Source organism: Aethalodelphis obliquidens, unplaced genomic scaffold (genome assembly GCF_003676395.1).
Source record: "Aethalodelphis obliquidens isolate GAN/ISIS:26980383/991018 unplaced genomic scaffold, ASM367639v1 scaffold12, whole genome shotgun sequence".
In the NCBI taxonomy this organism is placed as follows: Eukaryota; Metazoa; Chordata; class Mammalia; order Artiodactyla; family Delphinidae; genus Aethalodelphis; species Aethalodelphis obliquidens.
In genome coordinates this window covers 5,823,791-5,843,700 of record NW_020837956.1, presented here as the reverse complement: position 1 = coordinate 5,843,700, position 19,910 = coordinate 5,823,791, and the positions used below count along the sequence as shown (strand labels likewise).

At 40.2% G+C, this 19,910-nt stretch overlaps 2 protein-coding genes across 5 annotated transcripts in view; one reads left to right on the top strand and one right to left on the bottom strand.

Moving 5' to 3' along the window:
- Window positions 1–19,533, top strand: part of RHOQ (ras homolog family member Q) — a 38,923-nt gene extending 19,390 nt beyond the window's left edge. Inside the window, exons 3-6 of one of the 3 annotated variants that reach the window (XM_027113209.1) lie at window positions 12,409–12,573; window positions 12,880–12,975; window positions 16,247–16,250; window positions 16,842–19,533. In XM_027113209.1, coding sequence (XP_026969010.1) covers window positions 12,409–12,573; window positions 12,880–12,975; window positions 16,247–16,250; window positions 16,842–16,858 — 282 coding nt within the window. In that variant the 3' untranslated portion in view covers window positions 16,859–19,533. Of the gene's footprint in view, window positions 1–12,408; window positions 12,574–12,879; window positions 12,976–16,246 lie in introns of all 3 variants that reach the window. The other 2 variants (XM_027113208.1, XM_027113207.1) reach the window with 2 other exon arrangements.
- PIGF (phosphatidylinositol glycan anchor biosynthesis class F) overlaps window positions 16,597–19,910 on the bottom strand; it is a 23,571-nt gene continuing 20,257 nt past the window's right edge. Inside the window, exon 6 of one of the 2 annotated variants that reach the window (XM_027113205.1) lies at window positions 16,597–16,918. In XM_027113205.1, coding sequence (XP_026969006.1) covers window positions 16,805–16,918 — 114 coding nt within the window. In that variant the 3' untranslated portion in view covers window positions 16,597–16,804. The remainder of the gene's footprint in view (window positions 16,919–19,910) is intronic. The other variant, XM_027113206.1, reaches the window with a different exon arrangement.

The window sequence follows — 19,910 nt, the reverse complement described above, 5'->3', positions numbered from 1 at the left end:
TATGAGACATGCCTGAAGGAGGGTAAGCTGTGCTCCACAACGTGGAAGCGTGTCACGGTGATGAATGCAGGTCCTGAGGAGTGGATGGCTTGGGTATTTCTGCCAGGGACTCCCTGCAGGGAAAGGGTATTTCTGCCACGTGCAGGCATCTCTCTGAATTTCAAAGAAATCTGTGTGTGTGTGTGTGTGTGTGTGTGTGCACACGCATGTGTGTAGGCCCGTGAGGACCCAACTTTGCATACTTGTGGACCTATGTGTATTTTCCTTAAATTAAGGTGAAATTCACACAACATAAAATTAATCATTTTTAAGTGTACAGTTCAGTGGCATTTAGTACCTTCACAATGTTGCATAACCTCCACCTCTGTCGAGTTCCAGAACATTTTCATCACCCCAACAGAAATTGTGTATACTTTCTAAAGGGTCTGTTCTGTGCAAATGTATTTGTGAACCGCATTAGGTCATCCTGATTTTGCCTACCTGCCCAGAAGCCTCCCTCCCTCGTCTGCCTGTCCCATGTCTTTGGCCAAGGAGTGTGGTCTAAGACCTCAGATTCCAAATGGGTTTGCTAGTCATGGTAAACTCCTCCATGCAGTGTGGCTGTCTCGGGTGGGCATGGAGAAAACCAGCATTTCAGGCTTAATCAGAGCGTGGTTCCTGAGGCTTCTCTTGCCGCTTGACTGCCTGTTCTATCTATCTGCCTGCACCTATCAGTCATCGTAAGCCTCTTCCTCAGCCTCAGAGGCGAAGAAGGTAGGTGTTAGTCCACAGTGGAGGAAAATGGTGTTTCCTCTGCATTTGGCCCATCTGTAACTCCTAGTTCTATGTTGGTGCCCTCACCACATGGGCAGCCCAGGTGACCTGAATCCACAGTGCCCAACAGTCCTCTGTAGCTCAAGCATTAAAAAGGTAAGAGGGGGCTTCCCTGGTGGCGCAGTGGTTGAGAGTCCGCCTGCCGAAGCAGGGGACACAGGTTCGTGCCCCGGTCCGGGAAGATCCCACATGCCACGGAGCAGCTGGGCCCGTGAGCCATGGCCGCTGAGCCTGCGCGTCCGGAGCCTGTGCTCCGCAACGGGAGAGGCCACAACAGTGAGAGGCCCGCATACCGCAAAAGAAAAAAAAAAAAGGGTAAGAGGGCTGTTCCCCTGGAAGTGTCAGGCCTGGTACTTATATATGCCTGCCTCCAAATAGCTGGCCCTGGGCAGCATCCACTCCCCTGTGATACAGGGACCACAGCACCAGCCAATGTAGTGGGGATCCCTGAATAGTCTCCATGAGCTGCAGAGATGGGGCCGGTGAGTAGCAAATCCTTCCCTACTGAGTGAGGGGTGGAGGGAGAGAGGGGGAGACAGAGAGGAGGAGCAGCAGAAGGAGAAGAAGGGGTGAGGAAAGAGCTGCCTTCAGTCATCTAGGGACTACTTCATGCTGATTCCACTACTTAGATCTTGTGCTCACCCAGGAACCAATATCAGGCACACCTCAGAGGTACTGCAAGTTCAGACCAAGGAAAGTGAATATCCCAATAAAGTGAGCAGATGAATTTTTTGCTTTCCTAGTGCATGTGAAAGTTATGTTTATACAGTAGTCTATTAAGTGTGCAAAAGCATCATGTCTAAAGAAAAAGTGCATACCTTAATTAAAAACTATTGCTTAAAAATGCTAACCATCACCTGAGCCTTCAGCGAGTTCATAGTAGTAACGTCAAAGATCACTGATCAGGGACTTCCCTGGCAGTCCAGTGGTTAAGACTTCACCTTCCAATGCAGCAGGTGTGGGTTCAATCCCTGGTGGGGGAGCTAGGATCCCACATGCCTCACAGCCAAAAAACCGAAACAGAAAACAGAAACAATATTGTAACAAATTCAATAAAGACTTTAAAAATGGTCCACATCAAAAAAAAAAATCTTTAAAAAAAAAGATCGCTGATCATAGATCACCATAACAAATATAATAATGATTTTTTAAAAAGGCCTGAAATATTGCGAGAACTACCAAAGTGTAACACATAGACATGAGGTGAGCAAATGCTGTTGGAAAAATGGCACTGATAGACTTGCTCGCTGCAGGGTTGCGACATACCTTCAATTTGTAAAAAAATGCAATCTGCAAAGTGCAATGAACTGAAGCGCAATAAAATGAGGTACGCCTGTGCTTTGGCCGGGGGCAGAGAGTGAGCCCCTTGGATAATCCAGGGACCACTTCATTCTGATTGGACTACTTGGATCATGTGCCCACCTAGGAACCAGTGACTTTGGCCGGGGGGTAGGGAATGAAACTCCATGATTGGCTTAAATCCAACCAGGAATTCTTTAAGCTAGATATGGGGTCAGGGTTCCCAGGGGCATGTGTCTGAATAGAGGAGTGGTGGGTCTTGACCTAAATCAGTTTTGGAAAGAAAGAACAAGTAGGAGAAGGATGCCGGGTAGACAGTCAATGATATCCTCCATCCTAGATAAAACAAATGTCAAGACAATGGCAAAAACGTGGTGGTGAAAAACAGTAGCAGGAACTAAAATGCTGGAAGAATTACTCCGTCTGAGGCCCTGCGCCTTAGAGCTCACCTTATCATTCAGGAAGGTGGGTTGGACCGAGAAAGGGCCCTGATCTTAGGAGGCAGTTGGAATCTTGGCTGAAAGCGGTAACTGCAACCTGGGAAATTCACCTGTTAGTGGAGGATTCAGAGGCTCTATCCATCATCTCCAGCTCTGCAGCCGATAAAGGAGGTGCAGGCCACCGTGATCTGGCTGCAGTTTGTTCTTCTGACTTCATGTCCCACACGCTACCCTCATTCATTCAGCAAGAATTTAATAAGCGGCTACTATAAACCAGACTTTGAAGAGTAGTCCTCTGCCCTCACGGAGTCCTGTGGAGGATACAGATAAGAAAAGAGGTAGTTGTATTACAATGTGAGAAATGGGATGACAGGAGAAGGTGTTACAGAGAGAGGGACCTTGATCTGAATTGGGGGTTTGGAGAAGGTTTGTTGGACCAAGAGATTTTTAGACCAGAGCTTGAAAGATGAGTAGGAGCTGCCCAGGTGAGGAGTGTGGAGAGGGAAGAACAGACTGGCTGGGCAAGTGGTTGACCGACTTTGTGTTTGGGGTTGATACTGAGGACCCCCAGGGTTATGGTTTGATCCTGATGGAGTGGTGATGTCTTTTCGTGAGATGGTGAACTCAACAGGATTTGCAGATTTGAGGGGGAAGAAATGACTTTAGTTTAGAAATGTTGAATCTGAGATAATTCTGGTTCAGCCAAAAGGAGGCATCTAGAGCTGGGTCTGGAACTCAGAGGCAGAGAGCTCTTCCAGATACTCGTTTCCCACTGTCAACATCTTGAGCTTAACATGCCCAAAATTGGCCTCTTGAGTTTTCTCCCTAATGTGTTTCTCCACCTTCAGTCTTCCTCATCCCTGTAAAAGACATTATCCATCCAGCTGCACAAGCTGAACCCTGGATTATTCCAGAAGGCTCCCTGGAGGCATCTGTCAGGGCTTTTCTGCCTTGGGCCTTTTGCCCCTAGTGTCCTATATCTGGCTTCTCAAAGCATCCCTCACATCTTAGGTAGACGTTGCTCCCTCCGAGAGGTCTTTCCAGACCACCCAGACTGAAGCTGCTCGTCCTGGTTATTCTCTGTCTCCTGGCTGTTTTCCTTCACAGCACCTATCCCAGTTCGCATTTATAATCATTTTTGTCCCAATTTGTTAAATACCTGACTCAGTGCCTCTAGTATATTAGATCCATCCCCCCTTTGATAACAATTTTTATGTTTCTCCTATACTTATCTTCACATGAAGTCTATAGCTAATATAACCTTTCTGTATATATAATTTTAAATCAGTATAACATCCTGGCAGTAATAGGAAGGAAAAATAAAAGGAAAGTAATTCATAATCAACATATTTATTTCAGGGCTTCCCTGGTGGCGCAGTGGTTGAGAGTCCGCCTGCCGAAGCAGGGGACACGGGTTCGCGCCCCGGTCCGGGAAGATCCCACATGCCGCGGAGCGGCTGGGCCCGTGAGCCATGGCTGCTAAGCCTGCGCATCCGGAGCCTGTGCTCCGCAATGGGAGAGGCCACAACAGTGAGAGGCCCGCGTACCGCAAAAAAAAAAAAAAAAAAAAAAAAAATTATTTCAGTATTAAATTCCTAAGTTCCCAGGGCTGAGTACTCAGAAATCATAATGAAGTAGTCAGGTGAACAACCATGAATGCAATAGCTCTAAAAGTTGACTAACGGGTTTGTGTTTTAGTGACAATTAGGGTACTAAGAGCAACATTGCCAGTGGTGTGCAATTTTCTGCATTGGTAAGCAACTCCTGTAATGTTTGAACAACATCATGTAAATCTACCTTTCTACTAATATGCAACAGAGATAGATCCTAGATTCAGGTCATTATTAAAAGTTTTTTCATAGTCATTCAGTGCCTAGAGGTACACTCATCAATCATGCAGGACCCAGGACTCTTTTTCACTACACAGGTCAGGTAGCACCCTGGCTCACACCCCTAAATGCTGGTAGAGTTCCCCCATTCATGTTGACGATCAAAAATACCTCCCACACTTCCACAGTGTCCCCTGGACCTAGAGTAGTCCTGCCCCAGTGGGGAGGCACTTGCCTCTCCTCTGTTGTACTGTGAATTCCACGAGGGCAGGGTCCACGTCTGTTTCTCACTGGAGTACACAGTGTTCAGCACCTAGTGGGTTTATATTTGTTGAAATGAAAGAATGCATGACTATTCCATCAACATGAAATTTGTACCAAAAAAAGTTAGGAAAGGAGTCCACTGCACAGAAGTGTGGCCTGACATTGACCTTCCTTCTGCATGCCTTAGGCCAGCTGACCTCTGTTTTAGTGAAAGAGACTTGCAATTATAGCTCCAGACAATGTAGAATTGCAGCTCTTAAATCCTTTACAATGAAGGAAGTCATCTCACCATGCACAAAAGAAATTGCACTGTCTCTGAAGCTGTGGTTTGTCTTTTTTTGGAAAGTCACGCTTGTCTGTTGAAGAGCTCAAAACACTTGACCAGCTCTCTCATTTATCTTAACATGTGTATGCTATATTTATTCTCCCCTCACAGATGGGGAAATGAAGCTTGCCGAAGGGCCATATTTAGTTGAGTGTTGATCCTCTGCCTTGGGGGGTCAGCTTAGATAAAACAGTATCCTAAAACTCAATTTTTATGCAGTAGTTTAAACCTCCACCCACATTAAATCTGTTACTAGGGCTGCTCACAAGGGTAAAAAGTGTTAGTTTGAGCGTTTTTAACCATGTGACGTGGCGATCTAGTTCAGTCCTCTCCTTTTAGAGATGAGGAAGTGCAGGTTCACGAGACACGGTTAGATAATGGCAGAACCAGTTCTCCAGCTGGTCGTCTTTCTGCTACCGCACATTTCAACCTTTCTCTCTCTCTCTTTTTTTTTTCTCCAGCTAACCTAAACAGGAGTTATAATAAGTCAGGCAGCCAAAAGGAAGATAATAATGGAAAAGAAGCCAAAGATCTGGTCCACTAGCTGCTAAATAATTAATTAATTAACTGGGAGACTGACTTATTCTAATCAAAATATATGAAGATGACAGTTGCTTAAAGTTAGAAGCTGAACCTTCAGTTTCAAGAATTCTTTTACCAAGAGCTAATCAGGCTCATGATAAGTAAATACCATCTCACAACTGAACAGGGATTTTTAAAAAAGGAAGGAAAAAAAGTCAAATATTTTTAAAGTTTTTGAAAAACAATGATCTCTTAGGAATTTCCAGCACTTAAAAAAATTCTCCTCCCCAAATTTTCTTTAGTCCACCTGTAGCAGGAGAGTGGTAGGTAAATTCAATAAACTCATCATCGATGCATTTTGAACCAAACTTACCAAAATATTCCACAAAAGAACTCAACCCAGCTTCCTTGGAAAAGTTATTTTTAAGGGGGTGAAAGGTGATATTTCACAAAGTTAAATACAAAATGAACTTGAAAGTGACAAAAGGACAACACAAAAAAATGAGGTTTCATAGACTACTGTTACCAAGAATTAATTGAAGAAATGTTGATAATTGATAAGATTTCTGACAAAACACTTCATCTTCAGAAGCTAGCTTCAGTCCATGTGCCCTCTTCGCTTTAGTATAGCACCTTTTAGGGGGTAGAGTGATTCAAGAGCCATGCCTGATGCCTATTTTAGGCTTCTCACGAGAAACAGATGTTTCAGATGGAGATTACTACTCCTTCATTTACCACAAGCCACCAGTTGTCAGGGACATTCTTACTTAGTTGCCTTACATTTTATATATCTGCAAGTAGTCAGAAGCTGTTTTAGACTTTAGAAGTCTGGGGCTTGTCTGTTAAAGAATTATTCAGTTGTGGTCCCACTTTTTCTAGGTTGTTACAGAGGAAAAATTCTTACAAGTTTTGCTAATGACTGTTTTCTGAATCAAAGTAACGTCCTGGATTATTCGGAGGCGTAATATATTCTTATAGCACTTATAGTCTTCAAAGCACTTGTCATTGATAATCTCCCATTTTACAGACTGATAAACAAAGGCTCTAAGAAATAAGTGACTTGCCAAGGCCACATGCTAGTAGGTCATATATGTTCCAATCCTCTCCGTTCTGTAAGACCCAAACCCAAATGCCACCTCTTCTAAAAGTCTTTTTTTAGAGTCCCCTAATTACTACCCTTGGTTTTCACCACATTCTGACTTGTAATACAATGTCTGCATACATTTGTCTCCCTTGCCGTGAACTCCCTATGAGCAGAAACCGTTATAAATGTTTTTGTCTCTTCCAACTTATCAATTCTCCCTCCTCAGTGCCAACTTTAAGCATGTTCTCTCATCAGCACCGCAGTTTCTTCTTCTGTTCTAGGCTGTGACTTTGAGGTCTACAAAGTTCTAGTGAGGTGCACGGGCACACCATGGGTATTATTGCTCATTCGTGTTCGTTGCCGTATTTTTAACATACAGGTATCTTACGAGAGCTTTGCAGATGTTTAAATTGTTTTACGAGTCAGAAAGGATCTAAACCTTGGCCTTCCTTCATTTCCCTGATGCATGCACATTCTGGGCACATAGCAGTGATACCAACCAGGGTTCTTGGCCTTCCCCAATCAATAGAAATTGACTAGAGGCCAGACAAGAGATTCAGGCAAGGCTTTATTGGGGCCCCTGCTGCAGCAGCAGGGAGGGAGGGGGAACAAACAACAGGTTTCCTTGCTTGCTCACTCGCTGAGCAGGGGCGAGCTTGTTCCTTACATGGGGTGAGGGTAGGGGTGTGTCCAGGGGTTGGGCTGGAGGGGCAGCTTAGGTGGTGGTGTGTGCAGGGGGCATACACAGTACCCTGCTTTTCCTCCTGACACTCTGTTTTTGCTCTAGGCTCTTCAAAAGTGGCAGTTGGGTTTTTTGGTCTCTTTGTATTGATCTCTTTTGGGGCCAGAATTTGCCCCAACTGCAAAGCACACAGTTATTTTTAGTCTCATATAGTTTCTTTGTATCTTGTTGCTCCAGGAGAGGTGTATTCAGGCACAAGCATCGCAGCACTGTAGCAAAGGTTCCCAGGTCCCAACCTGTCTCAGTAGGTGCTTATTAATGTTTCTTTGATTAAGCATTTATATATTCACCTGCTCCAATTTACACTCTCCCATTGTTGTATCTGACTGCCTTTTTCTATGTACATGTCTTGAATTCCCAACTAAACTATAAGCTCCAAAGGGGACGAGGGGACGATTATATTTTTTATTTGTGTGTACGTGTCCTTAGAACATCTTCCATGCAGTATGATCTCAAAACATCTTTGCTAATTGATTTTCAGTGACCAGTTGTGTGATAGAATACCACAAAAAGCATGGCAAGGCCTATACCACCCAACTTGAGTGATTTTGCTTAAAGTACATATTTTGGATAAGTATTTTAAATAGGTGTACACATTCTAAAAACATGTATTTTTTTTAGTTTTTATTGGAGTATAATTGCTTTACAATGGTGTGTTAGTTTCTGCTTTACAACAGAGTGAATCAGTTATACATATACATATATCCCCATATCTCTTCCCTCTTGCGTCTCCCTCCCTCCCACCCTCCCTATCCCACCCTTCTAGCTGGTCACAAAGCACCGAGCTGATCTCCCTGTGCTATGCGACTGCTTCCCACTTGCTATCTATTTTACATTTGGTAGTGTATATATGTCCATATATACACTACCACTCTCTCATTTTGTCCCAGCTTATCCTTCCCCCTCCCCGTTTCCTCAAGTCCATTCTCTAGTAGGTCTGCGTCTCTGCGTCTTTATTCCCGTCTTGCCCTTAGGTTCTTCACGACCATATTTTTTTTTTTTTAGATTCCATATATATGTGTTAGCATACGGTATTTGTTTTTCTCTTTCTGACTTACTTCACTCTGTATGACAGACTCTAGGTCCATCCACCTCAATACAAATAGCTCAATTTTGTTTCTTTTTACGGCTGAGTAATATTCCATTGTATATACGTGCCACATCTTCTTTATCCATTCATCTGTCGATGGACACTTAGGTTGCTTCCATGTCTTGGCTATTGTAAATAGAGCTGCAATGAACATTGTGGTACAAAAACATATATTTTAAACAGGTCACTAAAGTGGGAGGGAGCACCCAGGTCCACGCCAAGGGAACAAAGGTGGTACAGAAATGGGCACGCTTCTGGGCTGCTGACTGAGCTGGGCATAAAAAGGGGTCTCCTGACTGATGGCCATAACTGTGGCCATTTGCCACAGTTCTCTGTTGCACCTGAAGGTGTTTTGTTTCCTCTCAGAGCACGTTTCGTTGGTCTCTTATTGTCTGTGGACTCTTGTCAGATTGTCAGCGTGTGATATTGTTGAAGGGTGAAGCTTGTCATCCTCACAGATCAGGCACTCTTGATGAGAATGGAGAGCCTAATCACTAAGCTACCAGAATACATTGTAAAAAACTGGATCCCGCTGGTACTTAGCCAATTGATAAGAAGCTAAAGCTTTTACTAAGCAGTTCAACAATCCTGTTGACCAAATTCACCATTGTTTTTGATGTAAGACCGTTGTCTTTAATACACTTGAGAACATTTCGGTTACCAGGCTGAAATGTTTAGATATCTACCTTTAAAAAATTTTTTTGGACTAAAATGTAATTCATAATTAGGAGGACACTAGAGAATTGGCTTTGAGGAATTCTTTTAAAAGAAAGGGCAGTTCCGCATTTAACTTTCTTTGTGTTGTCAAATTTTAAATATATAGCTGGGGAGGAAAGAATTGCATGCCTCAATTTATTTATCCCCAAATCTAAAATTTCACATGAAGTTCACTCAAGATATTGCACAGTAGATATAAACAGTTGTGTATGATGCAGGGTACAGTACGCACAGGGGATCATTTATTTTTTTAATTTGCTATCTATTATTAGACTTCTAATTACTCAGGCTGGATGGAAGCAGCAAGGTCTCATTCTGATAATCACTGCCAATTATTTAGCTGGAGATTACAGGCAGAAGGAGTTCATTTTAGATGGTTCAGATTTAAGAAGTAACGTTTCTTGCCAAGGAGTTCTAAACACACTTGTCTTTTTTTTTTTAACCCCAATTCTTCACATTTTAACTATTCCAACAAAAATCTACAGTTTAACAAATCTAGAAATGATTAGTCTAGTTCCATTCCTTTGTGCCCACATGTCTCTCGAGGAAAATCAGTATGCACTGTGGTTATGAAAGGAATCTGTACGATAGACTTATGTTCTATAAAATGTTTGGATGAATATTTGAATATTAAGCATTTCTAGAGAACTTTGCATTCACTTGCTTTTTATTTCTTGTAGTACCCTCCCAGAGAAAGAGTGCCCTTTCTATTTCCCTGATGAGGTAAAATTTTCATTAAAAAAATCTAATTTGATTTTCTTAAAAAATGTGTAATTCTTTTTTTTATTACATTTTAAATAGTCTTCAGGCTCTTGAATCCCCCAAATGACTAATTAGTACAGTAATAATATATCATCCTCTTTTATTAACCTGAAAATTATACTGTCCTCAAGAGACCTCAGTTTGATTTGTGTGTTTTGATGCCAGAGTAGAAAATTTTATTTCTCACTAAAGGAGTTTCTTCCCTGTGGTTGGAGAGAGAACGATGCAGAGCCAGGGCTCATGTGCCACTGATGGGACCCTGCGTGGATTGGCAGAGACTAGGAGAACCAGTTTCCCGTGGGATGAAGAATTGATGTTAAAGAGTTGAAAGAGTTCTTTTATGTGCTTGGCACTCTGCTGAGTGCTTTAGTTGCAATATCTCATTTATTCCTCATAATCCTATGAGATAGTATCCTCATTTCTAATTCTGTGAAAACTGGATCTCGAAATATGGATGAGGAGAGATGTGTAGCAAGAGCCCCCCATTCCCTGAGCGTGCCATGTGCAAGTCTGCTCAGGAACAAACTGCTAGGTAGTTGCCAGGTGGAATGCTAAGATCAAATACTGTCCCTTTAATTCTTCTCGACATGCAGTTTGAAATAGGCAGTAGAGTACAAGAAGTATACTTAATTCACCAAATTGTACTATTTAACACTGAAACTGATTTTTAAAACATGTTATACTTTTGATAATAGTCCTTTTGTAACTGACTGGGGTGCCAGCATGTTTCATACCCATTTTGCGTGATCTCTTCATTAATCGTTTCTTAACACCAGAGCACTGCTTTATTCGAATCCAATTAGAGGCCTCCACTTTTAAAAATAAATGCTAAAGAAGATTGGGGATGGCATTTCCCATCTTGTCCTGAGCCAACACTTGAGAAATCTTTCAGTGCCCTTGGCTCCAAACTGCAGGTGTGCCCTTCAAAAGCATCACAGAAAAACAGGAGGGTTAGCTCCAAAGTCAAGAGTTTGAGATAATATGAGTTTGAATGTAACATTGTAGTAAGAAAAATGTCAGAAGATGACATGAAAGGAAAATTGTCCCATGAGAGAAATACTACCTGAAACTCTGAGTGGAAGATGTTTTTAATATGCCTTTAATTCCACATTCATGCAGTTCTAGTAGTGAAGCAGGTCATTTAAGAGGGGTGGTGGCTTAGGCCAAAAATAAACTTTCCTTGAAACCAGATGAGAGGCTAGCCCTGACAAAAATGGAATCCTGACTGTTCACTCACAAAAATGTAAGCAAGTAGAATTTTGTGTCATAGGAAATAATCTAAATGAAACAGGATCTTCACTGCCTTTTGTGATGGAGAGATGCTAAAACAGCCCTTCTATAAAATGTGAAGCAGCAGTTTAAATATGGAAGGCATATTTTATAATAACCCATAAGGGAAAAGAATCTGAAAAAGAATAGATATCATGTGTGTGTACATATATATATATATATATATGTACACACACATACAAATATATATAATTGAATCACTTTGCTGTACACCTGAAACTAACACAACATTGTAAATCAACTATACTTCAATTAAAAAAAAAATAATATAGCAGTCTAACGTATTACGGTCTGGAACCATGTCCAAGACATACTGAAAGGTGCAGAACAACATGGGTTGCACGGTTTTCATCTGTGTACAGATGTTTAAATATGTACAGTTGTAGGTATATACATGCACAGAAAATAACTGGAAAGATACATACGAAAAATCTACATTTCAGGAAAGGAATGGAAATTGGAGAGGAAGGGGGATTTCATGAATTTACTCAGTATGTTTCTATCTTTAAATTTTTACACACACACACACACACACACAAAATTTTTACACAAACATGCATATGCGCGCGCGCACACACACACACACACACACACACAATTAAGAAAACTATATAAACAGGGAAAGCAAAGATTTAAGGTCTCAGTGAAGATGTATAGTGGTTAAGGCATAGGTTCTGAAGTAAAACTGCCGGAGTTTGAATCCCATCTCCTTTACTTGCTGTATACTTCCTTACACAAGTTAGTTAATTACTGTTGCCTCAGTTTAGACAAATGCAACATAGAGATAATGGTTCTTATGTCATATAGTTGTTACAAGGATTAAATAAGTAATACATGAGAGAGCATATGGATCATATGTTTAATAACAGTGAACATTCAGATAATATTATTATAAATGACTATACTTAAACATCTAGCTACAATCAATTCTGTGTGCAAACTTTTCAGTTAAAAATGCTTCCAGTGACAACTCTCGTCATCACAATGTATTTTCTCAGAGTTTCATTGTAGACGTTAATGATACTGTCATATTTTACCCCAGTGGTGTTCAGAGCTTCCAATTAGAATAGAATAGCAAAGACAAATGGAATTATGTTGTTTTTTTGTAGTATGTCATACATTCCATTTGTGGACTAGTCCTGACTTTGCTTCTTTGACCATCTAATCTAATGTACATATTTGTTAGTAAACTCTAGAAATGGAAATAATGAGGTTTTTCTTTCTCCCTTAGGAAGACTATGATCGTCTGAGGCCTTTATCTTATCCAATGACTGATGTCTTCCTTATCTGCTTCTCTGTGGTAAATCCAGCCTCATTTCAAAATGTGAAAGAGGAGTGGGTACCAGAACTTAAGGAATACGCACCAAATGTACCCTTTTTATTAATAGGAACTCAGGTACGTCTGCTTTGATTTTACCCATTTAAGAATAACCTCTGTGGCCTGCCTTGTGGTGTTGCTCTCAGACAAATGGCCCTAAGGTTTCGCAAATGAGATAATAATATGTTGAATCTCCGTTGTTATAATAAATTCTGTCACATTTTTGGGAAAAGTAGTGTCAAAGAAAGCAATTACTTTATTAGTTGGTTTTAAAGATTAGGTTCTTCTGTAATCCTTTTTTGATACGTGGGGTTAAATGGGATTACCTGCTTTATCTTTAAAGACTGATAATATTATGGGACATCATTAACCTTTCTTAACTAGATTGATCTGCGAGATGACCCCAAAACTTTAGCAAGACTGAATGATATGAAGGAAAAACCTATATGTGTGGAACAAGGACAGAAACTAGCAAAAGAGGTAATGCAACCTTTACAGAATTTAAATGTAAATGAAGCTAAAGTGATAATAGAAGCTAATATTTATTGTGCTTTACTGTATGCCAGGCACTGTGCTGACTGTTTTACATGCATTAGATCATTTAATCCTTGCCTCGACTCAGTGAGGTTGGTCTGCTAGTACCTCTGTTTTATGGAGGAGAAAACAGAGGCACAGCCTTGTCAGGTAACTTGTAAGGTCCGGCAGGTAGTAAATGGCAGAGCTGGGCTTCGGTAAAGGCCTCACTCTGGCCTTTACTAAACCTGTGCTACACTGCCAACAGTATTTTCCTAGTAAGTCATGTGTACAAAGAGGCGTTGCAAATAGGGGCTGCTTAATCAGGCCCTGTCGTCAGTGAAGACTCATGGTGGAGAAGAAATGTGTTGTTGAATTCTCTTCCACAAGAGAATTTTTATGCAAGGTAGAATATATTATCATTTTAAAAATATAACTGTGATGCACAAAATACCTTTTAACTTATATTCTTCCTCTCCCCAAAGTGAGGCTTACTTTTTTCTCCATTTGCCCCTAACATGGTTGGATTCTATTTTTTAGACGTTATGACTTTAATAGGACTTTTGTGGAAATGGAATATAATAAGGTATTTTTAAAAATACTATCAGGAGGCAGAAGAAAGCAAGAAAACTTTTTGGAGAACAGTTTTTCCTAAAGCAAAAGATAAATAGCTTCACTAACAAGTTACTAGCAAGGAATTTCACATATTAAGTTCTGTCATCTTAGGAGAGAAGGAATTTCTAAATTTCATAAAAGTAAAAGTCATAAATGAAAGCATTGATGATGTAACTACGTAAAAATTTAATATGACTTCAAATGCCAGAAATAAAATTAAAAGTCATATAACAAACTTGACATTTATGGCAGAAAAATGGGTTAATATCCTTAGTGGACATGAACCCCTTGCATAAGGATTAATCAGAAAAAGACATACGCATACCCCAATAGGAAAAGGGACTCAGAACATCAATGGGAGATTCTCCAAAAAATGCAGATTGCCATTGAAGATAAAAAATATGTTCATATTCCTTAGTAGTCAAATGTAAGTTCAATTTCCATCTATAAAATTGGCACACAAAAGAGACGTTAGTTAGAATACCCACCGTTCCAGGTGTAAGCAAATGGGTACTTTGTTGTTCTGTTGGTCTTTGAGTAAAAGCCTCGACAACATGCAAAAGCCTTAAAGTCATGTACACTTTTGATCAAGCAATTTCATAGGGAGGAGTTTATCCTAAGAATATTATACGGGATGTGCTTAAAGAGACAGCCATAAAGTTCCTGCATTGTTTATAATGGCAAAAAAAAACCCTGCATCTATTAAAAATTTATACTAATTTACTTACTGAGATGTTCATGTTTATTATGTAGTTTAAGGGGAAAAAAAGTGGTTGCAGAACACCATTTCTAGACCTGTCAGCAGCATTTGGCACAGTTGGTCCCTCCTTGAAACACATTCACTTGGCTTCCTTGAACGCCCTCTCTTGGGCTTTCTCCCCGCTCGTGGGCCTCTCCTCCATCTCCCCATCTCTGAATGTTGAGGGTCCAGGGATCCGCAGTCAGCTTCCTGGATGTCTTTCCTTCTATATCCACACTCAGCCTTTAAGCTTGTTAAGCTTCTATCCGTCTTGTGGTTTGAACCGTCTGCTGCTGAGATTCCCAAATTTCTATCTGCAGCCTGGACCTCTTCCCTAAACTCTAGACTTGGTTATCTAACTGGTCATGCAACAAGTCCATCCGGGTGGTAAGCATCTCAAAACTAACATGTCCAAAACAGAATTCCCAATTTTATCCCCTAGGCTTAATCTTCTCAGTTACTCGGGTCAAAAACCTTGAAGTCACACTTGACCTTGCACTTTCTCTCATACCATTCAGTGAACCCTCCAGCAAAATATATTTTTCTACGTTCAGAAAATACCCAGAATCCAAACGCTCCTCTCTTTCCCCTCCTCTGGCAGCCTGGTTCAGGCCCCCTCCCTCTCTGGCCTGGATTACCACAACAGCCTCTCACTCACCTTTCTGCTTCTGTCTGTGTCTGTTAACCTGTTCTCAACACAGCAACCAGAGTGAGACTTTAAAAATAGAAGCTCCATCAGCTCCCTGCTCTGTTCAGAATCTTCCAGTGGCTTTATTATCTTCCGAATAAAGAAAGGCCCAAGCCCTCACCCTGGCGTGCAGGCCCCGCTACTTCTCTGCCTCACTCATTGTGCTCCAGGCACTCGGCCTCTGTGCGGTTTCCCTAATCTTCTGCCTCAGAGCCTTTGTCCTTTCACTGCCCCCTCTGCCTGGGATAGTCTTCCTGATGTAGACATTGTTCATTCTTTCACTCAGATATCACTCTTGTCAGTGAGGCCTTGCCTGACCTCTCCCCACTCCCTATCTCCTCCCCCATTTTTCTCCAGACCACATATTCTACCTCTATATTTATTAGTCCACGGTCTTCTCCCTCTAAAATATAAGCTTCATGAGAATAGCTTAGGGACTTAATTTTGTTCCTTGCTCTATTCTCACATTTGGCAAATGAAAGTGCTCTGTAAGTTTTCAATGAACGAACGAATAGATGGATGGATGGATGGGTGGGTCCCCTCTCACAGTAGAAGCCAAAGTCCTTACTCGAGGTCGCTACCTCAAGGCTGCCTCACTGACTGCCTCTCTTGCCATTACCCCTGCTCACCCTCTTCTTTCCCACCCCCTGAATGCTCCGTGCATGCTCCTGCACCAAGGTCTTTACCTCTGTGGCTCTGTCTGCCTGGAAACTCTTCCCCTAGGTATCCTTCAGTGCTCAGACTTTACCTTGGTGAGCAGCTTTCTCCGACCACCACCATTGTCCTCTGCACCCTTTCCCTCCCTCACTCTGCTTGTTTTTTTTTAACCTGTAGCATGTGCCACCATCTGCTCTATATTCCTCTGTGTGTTCCTCCCCCAGTAGAACTTAAGCAAACGTAAGCATCACACAGCAGAGACTTTGCTGTTTTGCTCAGTTCATTGACATGATCCCCAGCAGAGCCTGGCATATAGTAGGTACCCAGTAAATATTTGATGAATGAAAGAATTTTCCATAGAGAAAGTCTGGAAGAATATACACTAGTATTTTAACAGTTAGCTATCTCTGGGTATCATAAATATGGATGATTTCATTCTTTTTGCATTTTATGATTTTCCTTATAATGGTGTATTTGTGTGGTATCAGTTGTTGTAAAAAAGACTGTATATATTTGTGATTTTTTTTTCTCCCTCCCAGATAGGTGCGTGCTGCTATGTAGAATGTTCAGCTTTAACCCAGAAGGGATTGAAGACTGTTTTTGATGAGGCTATCATAGCCATTTTAACTCCAAAGAAACACACAGTAAAAAAAAGAATAGGATCAAGATGTATAAACTGTTGTTTAATTACGTGAGAAACGTCTTCAGTGGCCAAGTAAACTGTCCATTTCTCTCAGAAAGCATATGAAATGCTAAAGCTATACCCAGACCTCTTAAAAATAATGAAGCAGTTTAAAACTTGAAAGGAAAAAAAAAAACCCTGTCCTCAGAATTCTATAAAGTTGATTAAGAATGTTTCTTAAAGGTCCAAGAAGCAACAAACAGCATCTGAAGCCACAATCTATTATAAATACTTTATTTCAACTAGAAGGTACAATCTCTCAGGGGTTTCATAGTTTAAAAAGCTACAATCACATCATGTTGTAACTATATAAAAAACAGTGCTGTTAAGTGGAACTGCCTGGCTTAGACCATATACATGTCTGCACAGTCTTTATGGAATCTGCACAAAGAAATATCTTCTCCCTTTGCTCCAATTAATTGTTCTTGTATGTAAGTTTCTTTCTATTCCAGTATATCCAGAGTGGTGAAGTAACAAGGCCAGCCACGTAGCCAAAGGTCGCTCCAAGCGTGCAGGAGATGGGCCATTCCTGAGGAGAGAATGTATGAGATCGAAAAGAACAAATGTTTTATTATTACTTGAGCACAAGTGTAACCTAAATATTTCTATATTAAAGCTTAATGTGCTTTCTCAAAGAATGCCAAAAGTGTAACAAGGTCATATCTGCATTTATCATGAACACTAAAAATGTACACGTTTTAGTTAATGTGCATCCAACTGTAACAAAGGTTTCTGGCGATTGTAGATTCAGTTTGATGCTCCCCAAACTGCATGAGTTACATGCTGAAATTACAAATTAAAACTTTGGGTCAGACTTTGCCATAATCCTGGACTCAATTTAGCTCTCTGAACTAGTTGGTAGTTTTGTTTTTCTAATTTCCACATTGGCTTGTATATCAAATGAAACGAAAAGGGTGTATGCTGACCAAACCACAAGAAACTTTAAATTGTGTTGAAAAGACCTAGAATTCAAGCATGTTACATGGAATTTATAACAAAGCAACTGCTTTCATAATAAAACTGATTTCACCTTTCAGATATAGATATTGGAACCACAGTAGAAGTTACAGAACCACAGCTTACGTACACACCTAGAGTATAAGTTAAATGACATACTGGCTTCCAAATACCCATTTTCTCCAGCCATATTACATTTCACAATATTACGTCAAGCCAGAAGTAAATAACGTTGACTTATTTCATCCTCGAGCAGTGCATGGTAGTCCCTAGGTTTTGAAAGGTCCTGCTTTAAAAAAATTTTCTCATGTTTATCTATGAAGCTTATCTGGTATACTGGAGCCATTTCTAATCTTTCTCTAGGGAAACAGACTGTATAACTGTGGTAGAGGTGAACCATCTTAATGACTAGTTCTGTTACCTAATTAAGCTGTCTCGTTTGGTCTGCTGTTGATCTACCTTATTCCAGATGCCATGCAACAGACAATAGTGTTAGACAAAGTTTCAGTCAGTGTGAACAAACTAATGCAGTTCAGAGAAGCATAATCTAATCCATAAAATTTTTCCCAGCCTTTCCTACATTTAAAAATGCTGTTGCCTAAATTATGATTTCTTTATGTCTTTGGTGAGCTTCTGTTAATTTCCATGACGTGAGCTTATAGCTATGTCTATTGCACAGATTGGGTAATGGAACACTAAACTTTGATACTTGAAAATGACAGCCTTAAATGCTCATAGCAGTCACAAATCTAGGATGTACTGTCTTGTGTGTGAGCTTTGTAGAGATTTTTTTAAAAATATAAGCATCATCTTCCCCATTGACGTGCGGAGAGTCTACTGGATAACTGGTCAGGAGCTTTCTCTCCTGAACTGGACAGTGGATGTCTTCTTTCTCCCAAGAAGTGGTGGTTCGCATTAAGTACCATGGCCTTATGTATGCTCAAATGGAATCTGATGTAACTTTCTCATTTAATTTTGGTCTGCTATTTTTAGATAGAATTGAAAAGAACTGTATAACTCAATTAGTATATGAGCTAAGTTGTCCAACACATGGTATAAAGGAATTAAGACAGTAAAGTATTATACATTTATTTCCAACTTGCCTTTGGGGATTTGATGGGAATTTTTTTTTTTTTCTTCCTCAAATTCACATCTCTGAAACTCTTCACACTTGGTTTCCTAGCCAATAAAGTTAAAATCTAGCATTTGTCCTGCCCTAAGAGAAATGGACTAGGACTCTGGTGTCACCTCTGTTTCTTGACTGGGCCTCATTTTCCTCATCTGGGACGTAGAGGAGATGATCTCTAATCTCTCCCATTTATCAGCTCTTAGGATTTTCTTCTTTCTTACAATAATCATTGTTGGACATTACCTTTTCGGCTTCATGTTCTTAAGATGGTAAAAATCCTGTATATAGATGATTAGAACTCTAAGCAAAGATGATTGTATCATCTGAACCTGAGGTGCCTTAGGTACTCTATTGACCTTGATGGGGTTTGGAGTTTCCCATTGCTTATTAAGAGCCTTTTCGTTGCTTTGGTTCTTTAGTATTTCTTTTTTGCAAAATCCTTCCTGCTAGTTTAACTAAAACCAAAGATTTTTTTTTCTGTTCATAAACAGATTGTAGAAAAGTTGCCTTATTTTCAGAAGCATGTCTTCAGTTAAGACTTAGGTTTCCATTGAAATTCAGGCTAATCACTGGAACAACTAGTTCAAAGTAGTGAATTCTCTGGAAAATAAAATACTTCAAAAATATCTTACTGACATGAATTTTGCTAGTGAATGAAAATACACTGCTTCAAATAAGGTCATGTATGAATGAACTTAAACTTATAGTTAATATTTTTTTGCATATAATCAGTTCTGAAGTTCTTAAAAATAATTTTAGGGGCTTCCTGAAATCTTATTTAATATTTTGCTTATATCCTTATTCTATCTCTAAAGGTACATTTTAGGTTAGCCTATGTTGAATTATCACATTTACAATAAGTAGAGCCTGCACTAATGGTTTTTATTGTGAATTATCTTAGTTACTTTAGGCATTGCTTCCATTTGGTTTTAATTATTAATTTTAAGTACCACATTAAATACTGGTTTGTTGGTTATTGCTTTTTAAGTGATTGTTGCTTTAATAGTGTCCCATCTTAACACATGGGGGGTCACAAATAAAATAATATGCATAGTTTACTATCTATGTAAAGCACTGACCTTCTTACCTTAGTAGTTTTTATTTAACACTATGTATACATTTGGGATAATATTCTTTCCTCTGTTTCTCACGTGGTGGATCTATGCATCATCGGCCAACTGCGAGCATCTGCACCTTGGTAAAGGGTGCATTGTCAAAGTGCAGGGAGAATCGTACTCCCTCATGAATTCAGCCAAATTCCAATTTGGGTTTCTAAATTCTATTTTATTCACTTTGTAATTTCAGTGTGGCTCTTTGTTTCCAAACACATATATACACATTTACACACACATTCTTTAAACAGCTGCTATACTTCACCTCCAGTGGAATGCCAAAAATGAAGTCAATATTAGTTAGAAAGTTTTGCCTTAAGAGG